Source organism: Strongylocentrotus purpuratus, unplaced genomic scaffold (assembly GCF_000002235.5).
Source record: "Strongylocentrotus purpuratus isolate Spur 01 unplaced genomic scaffold, Spur_5.0 spur5_scaffold_2, whole genome shotgun sequence".
In the NCBI taxonomy this organism is placed as follows: domain Eukaryota; kingdom Metazoa; phylum Echinodermata; class Echinoidea; order Camarodonta; family Strongylocentrotidae; genus Strongylocentrotus; species Strongylocentrotus purpuratus.
In genome coordinates, this window is record NW_022145605.1 from 9,569,197 (window position 1) to 9,583,555 (window position 14,359).

General features: G+C 37.3%; 1 protein-coding gene across 1 annotated transcript; it reads left to right on the plus strand.

Moving 5' to 3' along the window:
- Positions 1-567: 567 nt before the first annotated feature.
- LOC115926651 lies at positions 568-14,004 on the plus strand. Its single transcript, XM_030991608.1, has 8 exons — positions 568-794; positions 1,177-1,276; positions 1,688-1,821; positions 3,815-3,898; positions 4,490-4,558; positions 5,607-5,830; positions 9,378-9,540; positions 11,623-14,004. Exons 1-8 carry the CDS (start codon positions 572-574, stop codon positions 11,811-11,813), a joined length of 1,188 nt encoding a protein of 395 aa, XP_030847468.1. The 5' UTR covers positions 568-571; the 3' UTR covers positions 11,814-14,004.
- The last annotated feature ends 355 nt before the right edge of the window (positions 14,005-14,359 follow it).

The following is a 14,359-nucleotide window of genomic DNA, read 5'->3' on the forward strand; positions in this document are numbered from 1 at the left end:
TTAGTGAAGGATAGTTAAGAAGTGTTTGAGACTTGACAGATCTATCAAAAATATATATTTTTTCTTTGAGCTGTCGGGTAGATATTGATGATGACATTTTGCACTAGCCATATCTCTGGGCTGTCGGCTCTCGACAAAATATCTCGACAAAATATCTCGACAAAATATCTCGACAAAATATCCCGCTAATTGCAACTGCAGGCTGATGAAGACCCAAATTAGCTGGATAATTTGCGATTGGGATAGTTTAAATAGCGGCAATCTCAAGCTGATGAAAACAGGCCTATGGTCCCCCCCCCCCCCAATTTCCAGTAATTTGGCTTGCGTATCTTGCTCACTGCTTGTGTACAGGGATCAGCAATCTGCTGTGAAGCTACAGTGTATCCTTTAGTCCATGAAGTTGGAAGTATTATTATCAGAAGCATAGAAATGACTTAGAAATTGTGTTGAAGATGAGTGGGAAAGAGAATACTTTTACTACAATTACTGTACATACACATTTTAATGTAAGTGTACAATTAAAATCACAGTATCACAACAAATTTGTCACTTCTCAAAATCTTTAAAGATAATGCCATTGAACTACGTGATAGTAGAATTTGAGAAGGAGGCTGGGAGCGGAGAGACATCTCTAGAAGTCGTACCAGAAACCTGGAGGGACACAGAAGGGAATGGTTGCTTCCTGTACCCGGAGCATTACACTGCACCACGGGTGATAAAGGCTGCTAAGAAAGGAGAACCTCCAACGGACCTGTGGAAATCTTTCCCAGTTAAAAAGGAGTGGCTTACCACAGGTAAAGAAACATTTTAGTGTATAATTGTTATAATCCTGTATTAAATGTAATGAATACAATACAAGAATAAATTTTCTTGATATTAGAAGATTCACTATGCAATTGGTACCCCCCCTCCCCCCCCCCCCAAAAAAAAAATGAAATAACATAACATAAATAAATAACAAATAAATAAAGTATGGTGGTCAGGGATATTCTGTGCTATGTCATATGACCTCAAATCACAAGTTCAACTTTAAGTATATTGTTAAGTTTTGTATTATGTGTGGCAAGTATTCAATAAGACTGAAAAGCATGGGGGGGGGGGAATCAAATTTCTCTGTATCTACAGTACTTGATCTAATTTGATGAGGATGTTTTTGTGTTTTTTTTTGCTTTACAGAGTCATGGGATCGTGCCAACAGAAGGTGCACGAAATTGGTCGCAACTAGCAACCCAAGCGATTCTGAGGAGGATTTAAGCATCAGGAAGCGGAAGAGGAAGTAGGTTCCAATATATTGCATAGATTAATCAAAGTCGTGAATTCTTGTCTGTGATAAGTACCTCTAAAAATAAGTTTTCTAGTGCAGGGCCAGGTAGCAGGTGGAATTGACTGAGTTAATGTTTAGATCTGAAATATATTACTAGAGATACTTAGCAATTAAATCCAGCAACAGCAAACACATTTTGAAAAAATTGTTTGAAGTTTCCACTTTAAAAGTCTATAGATGACCTGTTCTTTAAAATTGTAACTAAGTGATACATTAAATTAAAGCTCATTAGCCACTCGTGCAATGAAATAGAAAGTCTCTGCTGACAATTGCCTGTTATTGGGTCACATATAATAGATCATGCATTTTTTTCTTTAATGAAATATTCACCAGCTTACGCATGTTGCGAAATTTATATTTTAGGAAGAATTCCAAATACATAGATGAAGATGACGATGATGACTGTGAAATGATCATGGACAACAGTCGTGACACAATCTCGGAAAGTGAAGAAGAACAAGTAAACCTCCCAACACCACCACGTCTTCTAGTTGCAAGTAAGTTTCATCATCTTTTGATAATTTTGCACAGATATTGACATGCATATGAAGTACACTGTTACAGTCATTTATTTATTAGTTCATCACAATTTAGGCAAATAATTAGATGACAATTTTTACATATTGGATTCTTTTATGAAGGTCAAAAGTTCTGAGTAGCATAGTCAACAATTTTGTATTAAAAAAAAGAAATCAAATTTCAAATCTATACCTTAGTATTCTTATTGTTTTTCTAATTTCTGATCTATTCTATTGTTTTACTAATTTCTGATCTATTCTATTGTTTTTATTTCTCATGTATCGCTTTATTTTTATGATTTGTTGCAAGAGTTGCGAGAAACTTAAAAGAGGCAAAAGTCATGAAAAGGCAAGTCGCGATCTGCAGCGGTTGAGCAGCTGTCATGGAATATTAATTACCCCCCTTCCCACAAATGGGATGAAATTTGTTAATAAGACTATTGAGGCAATTATATTTCCCTTTAATTTTTATGCCTCCGCTACAAAGTAGCCGGAGGCATTATGTTTTCTGGTTGTCCGTCCGTCCGTCCGTCCGTCCGTACGTCCCGTTCTCGTGATCGCGTTATCTCAAGAACCAATTGATGTATTCCCTCCAAACTTGGATCATGTATGTATCTTACAGAGCCAATGAACTGATTAGATTTTGGGGTCACAAGGTTGAAGGTCAAAGGTTACAGGGCTCATTATATATGCAAAAATAGCTCGTGATCGCGTTATCCCAAGTACCGGTCAATAGATTCCTGCCAAACTTGGGTCATGTATGTATCGTACAGAGCCAATGAACTGATTAGATTTTGGGGTCATGAGGTTGAAGGTCAAAGGTCACAGGGCTCATTATGTATGCAAAAATAGCTCGTGATCGCGTTATCTCAAGTACCGGTCAATAGATTCCTGCCAAACTTGGGTCATGTATGTATCTTACAGAGCCAATGAGCTGATTGGATTTTGGGGTCACGAGTTTGAAGGTCAAAGGTCACAGGGCTCATTATGTTTTCAAAAATAGCTTGTGATCGCGTTATATATTCCTGCCAAACTTGGGTCATGTTAGCCTATAATCTAGGCGGAGTGCCGAGCTTTTTTCTTTGCTGCTAGACTAACCTTAAGCAGAACGTCTGATACGGCGAGACTACGTACCGTGAGCCGCGCACCACCTATAATCACTGGTCTAGCTTTAGTCGTTGTTTTTTTATTATCGACCATGAATCCGTGGCAGTTTTTCGTACGAAAACTGCCACGGATTCATGGTCGATAATAAAAAAAAAACAACGACTAAAGCTAGACCAGTGATTATAGGCGGTGAGCCGCTTCGCGACTCACGGTTCGTAGTGCCTCTACTTATAAAAGTTAATATTATCTGGTCCTGTGACTTACAACACACCATACCAAAGCACAAAATGCTAACATTTACATTTTACATACTACTACTTCGATAATTCTTCCCACAGACATGTCTATTGTGAGCTTAGTTGCTCCCTGAATTCATGATAGTTGAACTTGCTGCTAGTGAGTCTACCATCATATTTTCTTTCCTTAAGAAATGTTTGCCTTCCATTTTCCTTAGTGCATTTAATCAATGTATTGTCCGGGATTGAGCTACAGTGGGCAGGAACACCAACCACAGATCAAGTTCAAAATAAAATAGGCAGATATTTCTACCATTCCAGCTTAGAAAATGTGAAATTGGGCATTGGTAGCGAAGGACAAATATTTGTTAAGGTTGAAAACTAAATTGTCATGAATGGCACCCGGTATACAAATATGCTTTTGACATCCCTGCATACTGCCAAGTCCAATATTATGTGCTACCCTAGATTCCTCTGGAAGATGGATTTCAACAAACTTTTGAAGTGTTTTTTGTGTCATACTTGAAAGAACACTTCTTCATTTTCAAGATTTCACTGGAGCAGATTAAGTATTGAGGAAGAAATTACATCTGATTAATTGTGGATGTTGTGCTGTTTCTTTATTACAGGACTAAATAAGGTACTAGTCACCAATGACAGAACTTCAAATGACAGAACTTCAAATGCCGAACATCCATCTATAAGTACTCCTAGTAAGTTCTTATCCCGACGTTGATTTCAATTTTTTTTTCTTCTTGCTATGTGAATGGGGGCGATGCCTGGGAGCAATTGGATCAAGTTAAATTACTCTGTTGGATTAGGGTGGAGATATCCAGTGATACGAGGACGCAAGGTGAGGACTGTATCTAGATTCTTAGTATGGGTACTTTGGCACCATACAGATGAGGCATCCTGCGCAGCGCTGTAGACCAATGCAAATGCACTGGTGCATAATGTACTGCCACCCAACAAGAGACAGCCAGGTGTCGTAGAAGTCTGGTTTTCATAGTCACCTTTGCTTATAATCAATGCTTTAAGATGTTGTTTGTCTGTCCAGTTGTTGCCTTGTATGAGAGAGATCAACCAATCTAAAGTCTTAAATTATCTTCAATTCATTTCCTAAGTGTGATTGCAGATTCAAAGCCCCAACCAGTCAGACTTTGTATATAAGACGTGCATCAATTACACTAAACTTTGAAACAGAAATGTTGCATCGTAATATCTTCTTGAATTTTTTTATCTGGAAACATTTCTATTTTCATTTAACCAAATGCTAATGTGAGTGCTGTTTTCTTTCACTACAGGAACTACTAAGTCCACAGGAGCTGCCAGAAATTCCACATCGGAGGAAAGTTCACCCCTGACTGCCGCCAGTAAGTTCATATTTTCATATTGATCTCCAATTTGATGTCTTACATTATCTTTAATTTCTTTGTAAATGTTCTCAATGATTTTAATTCCCAACCAGTCTGACTGTGGATGTACAATTAAAAAAAAAAAACAATGATTTTTATTAATTGAGGAGGCATTATACTAACTTCTCTTGAAAAGCGTATTTTTCAGTTAAAATGCAATCAAATAACAATTTAAACGGCATAATGCTGTCTTGTCTACACCTAGCAATTTGCCTATTAAATAAGAGTGAACACTACTTATTGATATTTAATGAGAAATTTGATAATTCGTCCATATTGACTAAAATCAGGTGAAATAACCAACCACTGGATATCAACACCATTCATTCAATCAAACATAATTGACCTTTGATCTTGGTGATGAAATTTCTTCCAGATAATTGGTGATACCGGTACTTCATATTTGTTGGGTGCAGGTTTTTAATTTGGACATCCACTTTTGAAATGAGAGTTACAATTCAGGGATAGTTGAGTTCTTGTTTAAGACCGCAAATGCCTTCAAACTTCAAAGTGCATGGTTATTGCTTTTATTCTTATTTATGACGTTCCAGTTGCTTTTTTAGGACCTAACATTGCTATGAAGGTAATTTTATACTCCCAAAATGTGTGAAATTTGGCTAATACGATTATGCCAATTCAGCTCCAATTTCAAAAAAATATGTGGACCGTTAATTAATTAATAATAACAATACATGGGCCAGCTGGTTGTGCGTATAATAACCAACACGAAAAAGCCAACAAAAAGCCAACATCGGCATTGGCTGGAATAAAACGTATAATGTGCTTTTTTCAACGGCTGGGTAAGGTCATCTTTTTTAGGTCCTCCATTAGGATTTAAAAAATAAATAAATCATAACTCATAAGGGGGGTTCTCAAACAAATACACATAACAAAAACTGAAGGGGGGGGGTTTAACCCCCCCCCCCCCCCCCCTGCGTACGCGCCTGCCTGAATCATATATCAAAATGAAGCTTCATCAGGTTACATTTTGTTTCTCAAATTGTAGTGACAAGGATGTTTGCTGCCTTGGAGGCCATAAAGCAAAAACAGGATAAGCAAGAGCAGATGCTGTCACAAGTACTGCAATTGCTTGCTGAGGCAAGTTTGGGAGGATTACGCACAGCTGCTGATGAGGAGGAGGCCGGGCTTCCAAACCTTCCCAGCAGCTCATTCGAGGAACTAGTTCGGCTGAACGAAATAGTTCAAGATCCCGCGGCAAAAAAGAAGCTGGTAATGTTTTTTTCTTTACATCTTATGCAAGGACAGATTATTCCTTTATTATCATTTAATTCCACAATAATTATACATGTACATATTCATTAAGATCATTTTCTCCTCGTTCATTTGATACCACATTTATTACTCACACTCCATACATGACTGGCCACAATGTGAAACTCAAACATCAAAGTCCTGTTTGTTCACCTATGAGGAGTGATGGTGCACTAGTGTTTTGTGAGGGATTTGTCAAGTATCAAATTAAAGTTATGAAAATAGGACTTTAACTGATTATCTTTACATACCAAAAAAAAAATCACGATGGACTGACTGAAAATTAACCTCATAAATGTTTTCATCCCGTGAACATATTGTTTGTGGCAAGCATGGAGAGTGTGTGCAATAAATTTGGTACCAGTGAACATCCCCAAATTGCAGATGTGAGATGCTTGTAGGATATTTTAAATACTTTTTGTTGAAAATCTAATATCATGGACTACGCCGTTAAATATAACGTATCAACAACATATTTTATATTATAGAAAACAATGCAGTGCAATTTCTCATCAATTAAGTACCGGCATGCCTTTGGAAATGAGAACATGAGAGACACCCTCTATTTGAATGCTCAATTTTTTTTTTAAAGTAACGTACAGGGGGTGGATTACTTGCAAATTATTTGAGGGGTTTCCCGTCAAGTCCTAACCAGCACGCGACTGTGGCTAAATTTCACCAACGCAGTTTACATTTCATTTCACAGCACCGAATGCAATGCAAACTATTGCTCATTTATCTAGCTGCCTGTGGATTTTCACGCGTTCCACTAGTAATAATGTGTAATATGCATGGGTTCAGGGGCGTCGCTAGACCTTTTTCAGTGGGGGGGGGGGGGGTGGAGGCCAACGATTACCGACAAAACTAGCCACCAATTACCGACAAAATAAATTTTACAAATTTTTCAAATTTAACCCTATAAACCCGGGGCCGAAGGCTAAATTGTTTTTCCTATGAACTATCTATAGTTAGTACTTGCGTATGCGCAGATTGTCATTTTCCTTGACGACATAAATATACGAATTATTTCGTCAACTTAGTCAGCATCATAGCTATATATATATTAATGTAGGCGCGTAGCTAGGATCTTATTTTAGGGAGGGGCGGTAGTGAGCTACTCCGGGAGGGGGGGGGGGAAGGCGCGAAAGCTTAGACGTTTTATTAAATTATTAGAAAAAGAAGACGATTTGTTGTACCGCTCTTGACCCTTATTTCTTGTCTGAATTCAGTTTCCCATTCCGCGAGACGCGTGGAAGCTTAGACTTTTCATAAAATTATTAGATAAAGAAGACGATTCGTTGTACCGTTCTCGACTCTTAATCCTTGTTTGAATGAAGTCCCCCCCCCCCCTCCCGCAAAAGTTTTGACGTATAGAAAAAAGATGATTTGTTGTACCGTTCTCTACTCTTATCCCCAATTGTCTGAATTCAGTTTCTCCCCAAGCTATGATGTTTCATTACATTTTGAGGAAAAAGCAGACGATTCGTTGTACTATTCTTGACTCTTAATCCTTGCCTGAATTCAGTTTCCCCCTCCCGCGCGAAGAGCGGAAGCTTTGGCGTTCCATTTAATTATTATAGAAAGAAGACGATTCGTTATACCGTTCTAGACCCTAATCCTTGTCTGAATTCAGTATTCCCCCTCCCGCGCGATGCGCGAAAGCTTAGACGTTTCCTTAAATTATTTGAGAAAGAAGACTATTTGTTGTAACGTTTTCTAATTATCAGAATACAATTTTCCCCTCTCGCGCGAAGCGCGGAAGCTTTGACATTTCATTGAATTATTATAGAAAGGAGACGATTCCTTGTACCGTTCTTGACTCTAAATCCTTGTCTGAATTCAGTTTTCCCCCTCCCGCGTGAAAAGCTTTGGCGTTTAGTTTAATTATTATAGAAAGAAGACGATTCGTTGTAACGTTTTCGATCCTAATCATTGTCTGACTTCAGTTTTGCCCCTCCCGCGCGATGCGCGAAAGCTTAGACGTTTCCTTAAATTATTTGAGAAAGAAGACTATTTGTTGTAACGTTTTCTAATTATCAGAATACAATTTTCCCCTCTCGCGCGAAGCGTGAAGCTTTGATATTTCCTTAAATAATTAGAGAAAGCAGACGATTCGTGTTACTGTTCTCGACTCTTTAGCCTTGTCTGAATTCAGTTTCCCCCCCTTCCGCGCGAAGCTAAGACATTTCCTTAATTATTAGAGAAAGAAGACGATTCGTTGTACCGTTCTCCACTCTTAATCCTTGTCAATGAAGTTGCCCCCCTCCCGCGCGAAGCGCGGACGCTCTGGCGTTTCATCAATATATTAGAGAAAGGAAGACGATTCGTTGCACGGTTGTTGACTCTTAATCCTTGTTTGAATTTAGTTTCCCTGAAAATTTTAAACCTCTGATTTCTTAAGCTGTTATTATAGGAAAGTGAAACTTCGAGAAAATACAAATATTGTAGTTGTAGTCACTCTCGAAGTCGTCACAGCGGATTAAAAAGTCACATGTCGTAGGGAAAAAAAACTTGTCGGCCGACCGACATTGTACATCTCACCGACTTCAAACTTATGCATTGATATAGTACACGAGGATCGAACAAGAATACCGACACAGCAACATATTTAAGCGTGTCTTTCTTGCTCCCTCGAAGAGACAACTCCACCCAAAACCCCCCCCCCTCCCCTCTCTCTCTCCTCTCTTTCGTCCCCCGTTTCTTGGTTTCCTTTCTTTTCCTTTCTTTCCTCTCCTCCCTGTTTTTCTTTTTTCTCTTTTTTCTCTCTTTTCTTTCCTTTCTTTTTCTTTTCCTTTTTTTCTTTCCTTTCCATCTTTTCCTTTTCTTTTTTTCTTTTCTTTCCTTTTCCCTCTTTTTTTCCCCTCCCCCTTTTCTCTTTTTTCCCGACGGCAGCGCAATTTTACCGACAAAATCCTGACAGGTGGGGGGGGGGGTGTCACACCCCCCACACCCCACTTTGGAGACGCCCCTGCATGGGTTCTTTGTACAGGCAGATCACAAAATATAGTCACAAAAATCTGGGTTTACTGATGTGATGTGGCATCTCATATGCATCCCATTTTTAGTGGTGTCCAGTGGTTCCTCACAGGGGTACTATTACCAGGGTATGTGAGTTAAATATCCCTGCTATTACATAAACTTTGGGTAGCAACAGCATCCTTGCTGGCGGGGGTGCGCTATGATTGGTTGTTATATTAGTCTCAACTGCATACAGCATTGATTTTTTCCCTGCACATATTTTGAAAACTACTATAATGTATGATTTCACTAGTGTGCACATGTTGTAATCGTCACAAGAGTTTGTGAGCACATGACATAATCTACATCACGTACATGTACTTATATTTTAACGAATCAAACCTTTTTCATTTTGTTTCATTATTTTGAATTGATAATTCTTGGTATCAGTTGCTTTAAATTGTTTCAGCATATGTACAACATGGAATATTGGGAACAAAAATTATCTGAAACTAGATAGTTATACAGATTTTTTCCTTCTCTTCAGGTACGTTCCCTCAGCCTCGTAGGGGGTAAAAATCTTCAAGCTGTCATTCGAAATGTTTGCAGAAAAATCATTGACAATGAACTTGCCAAGAAAATGAACCTTACAGGTTCTAAGGGCAAGCAGGGTTTGTCTGTCCACAGCTCACTTCTTGCTGTAATGACAAGTAAGATATTTGTTTACTTTTGTACATAAATTATCAGTTAGGGATTAGTATATACACACAAAACGGGAACAATGTACTTCCCATTATATAATCCACAATGCATAACGCCATGTTGAACTTTGTAAATTACCTATTTTCAGATGCATATATATCCAAGCTGGCACTTGACTTTTAAAAGCCCCAACTTGACAGTGCGATAATGCTTTGTGATTACACAAAGTCTAAGGACTCAAAGGCCGAGGGAGGGGGGGGGGGGGGACTTTTAGCTGAGTTACGGTTCTGAAGAATCATATAATTTGGGTTGACGTTGGATTGGAACATAAAATATGCTCCAGAATAAAAGCTACTCAACAAAATTAACTTACAATTTAAGTGTTGCTCTTAGCGATGCTGTAAGTGATTTTAATCTTAAAATTTAGGAAGCACATTCATGCTGAACCATTTTAGGGGCTACCCAGTATTGTGAGCTATCTTGGAAGTTTACTGGAATAATGCTATATAGTGTACATGTATATAAAATTCCATTGCTTTTAATATTGTTAGCAATATATAAAGTATTGATCTTCAGGATAAGGAGTCTAAGAAGAAAATTGTGTTTGGTTTACTGAATTTTCAAATTGTATGGGAGTTTCCATTTGGTGACCCACTTTTTCTGACACCACTGACACTTTTTCAGAAACTTTTTTTGCCATTCACTTCGTACACGGGGGCTTTTTCATGAGAGTTTCTGGATTGGCTTTTTTTGCTCGTGGATATTCATTAGCTAACTGTGATTGGCTTTTTTGGTATTGAATATTAATTTATTAGCTAATTGATTTTTCAAAACTATTTTATGGTCATCTTTTCGTCGCGCGAAAAATACGATTAACTTTTAAAAAAGTTCCTGAAAATGACTCTTTCAGCAAGTAAATTTTTAATGAGTCAACTTTGTGATCTCAGAGGTGTGTATGTTGATTTCGTAATATTGAAATGTTATGAAACTGACCTATATATTGTTCTCAGGACCATGTTTTGGGGAGGGTAACAGGGTTGAACTTTGCTTTTCAAGTTTATAGTGAAGATGACTTTTTTAAAAGTTGATATTTTTCGCAAAACGACAAAGAAGACCACAAACTTGTTTTGAAAAATCAATTAGCTAATGAATGTACAATAGCAGAAAAGTGTGTTAACAAATGGAAACACCCAAATTGTATTCACACTTCTTTTGAGTCAAATTTCACAGTAGGGTTAAGTAGCATCCAATCTCCTGACCCCTTAAAGGGAAATAAAACCTTAATAGCAAGTTGCTCGATCTGGGAAGCAGATTGGTGAAAGTTTTAACGAAATCGGACAAAGAATGAGGAAGTTATGAATTTCTGAAAGTTGTAAATAAATGTAATCACTATACATATGGGAGTATTAAATTGGCCGAGTCTGTAATGCCACTGTGACGTAGTGCAGGTACAACTCTCCCATTTGTTCCAATACAAAATATGACTCCAATATCATTTTTGAGAATTTAGGACTAGGAATCATTTTTTTTGTTTTAGGGAGGTTTTTTATGGCATGATATCATTAATATATGTTGAGTATTGCCCTGTGTGAAGAGGCGATTAGGAGAAAACCAGAATTTAATGATATTTTAGAGTACAACAAATGGGAGAGTTTCCCAGGAATACGTCACAGTCGAATGACTAGTTCCGCAATTTGAGAATCCCATATGTATAGTGATTACAACTTTCAAAAATTCATAACTTTTTTATTCTTTGTCCAATTTTGTTCAAACTTTCAACAATCTGCTTCTCTGATTTTTCTGCTTTTCCCATTATAATCTCTCAAAAAGGTGAAAATGAAGCACAACATTTTAATATGCAATGTAATTGTCTGTTTGTGCATTTGTTTATAGTGTTAAAATTGAATTTTCCCTGAAATTTTTTTGATAATGAAGTATACTTCCAGTCCCCAACCCTTTGTTACAATTGGATTTGACTGTACAGTTGATGTAGGTTTTCCCACCATTTGCATTTGATTCATGGATTAATTCCCTGGAATATGTCAAATGAAATTTATTTGAATATGTCTTTTCATCCATTTAAATTACAGATGGTATTCGAGGCAACAAAGGGTACCGGGATGCCAGCGAAAAGGAGATTTACGCAAGTATGGGCACCTGGTTTACTGGATCCCGTGACCGGAATGGGGAGAGGAATGCGAGGAGGAATATTCCAGCACCTGCACCTGTACCTTACCCCGTTCCAATGCCTGACCCAGTCCAAACGCCTGACGAAGAGTAATATAAACAAGTAATACAAATCAAAACAAGCAATAACTAATAAATGATAATGAAATGTAGACCCATAAACAATAAAGTTAATAAAATGTGACCCTCTCCTCAAAACCACCAATAAGTTCCTGGAACTCATTAAAAAAACATCTTATCTGAAACTAGAGGTTCTAGTAAGTTTTTATATACAATGATATGTAACACTTCCATTTAGTCTTGTAGAGCAGTCAATGGCATATATACACATGAATATGCCTTTCTTTCCCTATTTGCTCCTTTGTCAGATTTGCGACTTACTGGTGGTTTTGAGGTGGCGGTCACAAATGTAAACCACAGGGGGCGACATAACTTTTTTGTACTACTTTTCCCATCGGGCAAACATAATTTCAAATTATTAGCAAATACTTGACCCTAGAAGAATTTCCGTACTCTAAAACAGTTCAAAACAAATCCCCCCTTTTTTTTTCTCTTGCCGGCGTACTCTTTATGGCCTCGGATACATTTCTATTGCCCGGCAGCCGCCAAAAATATCCTAGCTACATTGAGAAGATAGGATGTCATTTTGATATAGAAATGAATATACTAGTTTGATTTAAAGAATATTATTAGTTTCCAATGAGTTTTTTTTATTTAGATTGCAAAAGTAGATCATTAACTGCAAAATTTGTTGCTACGTACCACTTCCAGTGCTTATGTCGGCATTTTATCCACATTGCTGGTCCTAAATTTTGACAGGATTGGGTTGTTCTCAGGTTTTTTATAAAGTGTTCATGCATGATTCATTGTGGCAAGCCTCGGGTTCTTTTTTTTAATTTGTATTGTTATGCAACTAAGTTTAAAAAGTTTATTATGTTCTTGAAATGAGTTCAACTAGATATTTGTTGTCTGGCTGATTATATTGTATGCTATCATGATGTGCTATACGATGTCTCAAACGATTTCATGTCTAAGTATGTAGCACAAACGGTAGGTGTTTTTAAGTGTGACATAACGTATTTGAAGACATGTATGTAATTGAAATTTTGATAAACCGGATGATGCACCGAGATCAGAAGGTATAATGTTACATTATCTTCTAATTACATGCCAAAAGCGTGGTATACCAATTCAATCTTGAATATATATTTTTTACCGCAGTGGTGCCCCTGTCCGTTCATCCCTAAATTGGTTTTCATTCGATAACTTTGAAAATCTTCATCGAATTTGGATGATAAGTTAGGATTTGGAATATGAAGGTCAAATATGCATAAATATACATAAATGAAATGCTCATTAAATATGCGTAAATATACATAAATTAAATGCTCATTAAATATGCATAAATATACATAAATGAAATGCTCATTAAATATGCGTACAAATTAAAAGAACCAAGATATTTTTTGAATTACATTACGCAGGTCATCAGTGTCCTACGGACACTGTGCGTTTCTAGTTCATATTTGAAATGCAAGTACTACATGTATACAGTATACATGATAGTATAAGCAAATAGCAAACCTGCTGCCAATTGAGGTTTATGGAAATTATTGTAACCACTTTATGCATGACTTGCCAAACTTAATTTGCTGCAAATATTAAGGTAACTAAATGGAAATTATTATTATTACGTTATTTTCTTGAGCTGAAAGATACACTATATTCTGGCCAAACTAATAACTACTTCTATGCTTAAATGTCTTGTATGCCTTATTTATATGCATATTGATATCTGTTTTCTACTCCCCCCCCCCCCCCCCCCTCCCGAGATAACGATGTGTACGTAGTATTAGAGTACATGCAGGGTTCCCACAGTAATGGAAAGTCTCGGAAATGGATCGCGGATATGGGCAGTACATGGCTATTGCAGCATTCCAATTTTGACAGACGATGGAAGCGGAATTTATACGCCGCTTGGATACCATAACCCATACCAGAATGGTATTTATCTGGTCATGGAACCGCTAGGGTGAAGATGGGTCATGGAATTTAGTCCTCAAATTTATGTGGGAATCCTGACATTTATGTAATCATATCTTAGTGGAAGTTTGAAGTACATACCATGTTTTGGGACTGTAGCTGACATGTATATAAACAGTAGAAGATGTACCCTGTATGTAATACATGTAAATGTAGTAACATTTATAGTTCACGTGTTGAGTTTTATTATGGAAGAAATAACGTTTTCCTTTTACCATCTATTAAAAAGAAAAGAAAATGTATCTTGATTTTGTATGTTGATTTTATTTTTCTGTGTTCTACGATCTACATTTATAATGTGGACCCCAAATGATACCAAAAACCTCACTTGATACGAGATACGCCCAATTATGAAGATTTTGTCCAGATGCGTGTCATGTGAGAATTACAAGGGTTTCAGTTCAGATTGACCAGCTTTTACTCATACAAAACCCACGTGGCCCATATGGGACCCATATAAAAACACAATTATTGATACCATATGGTTCTCAGATGGGCCATAAGGGGTTTTATGTGCATGGGAATGCCTAGATTTTACCCTAAACCCGCATGGCCCATATTTGACCCAGATGAAAAAGCGACACTAATATACTATGT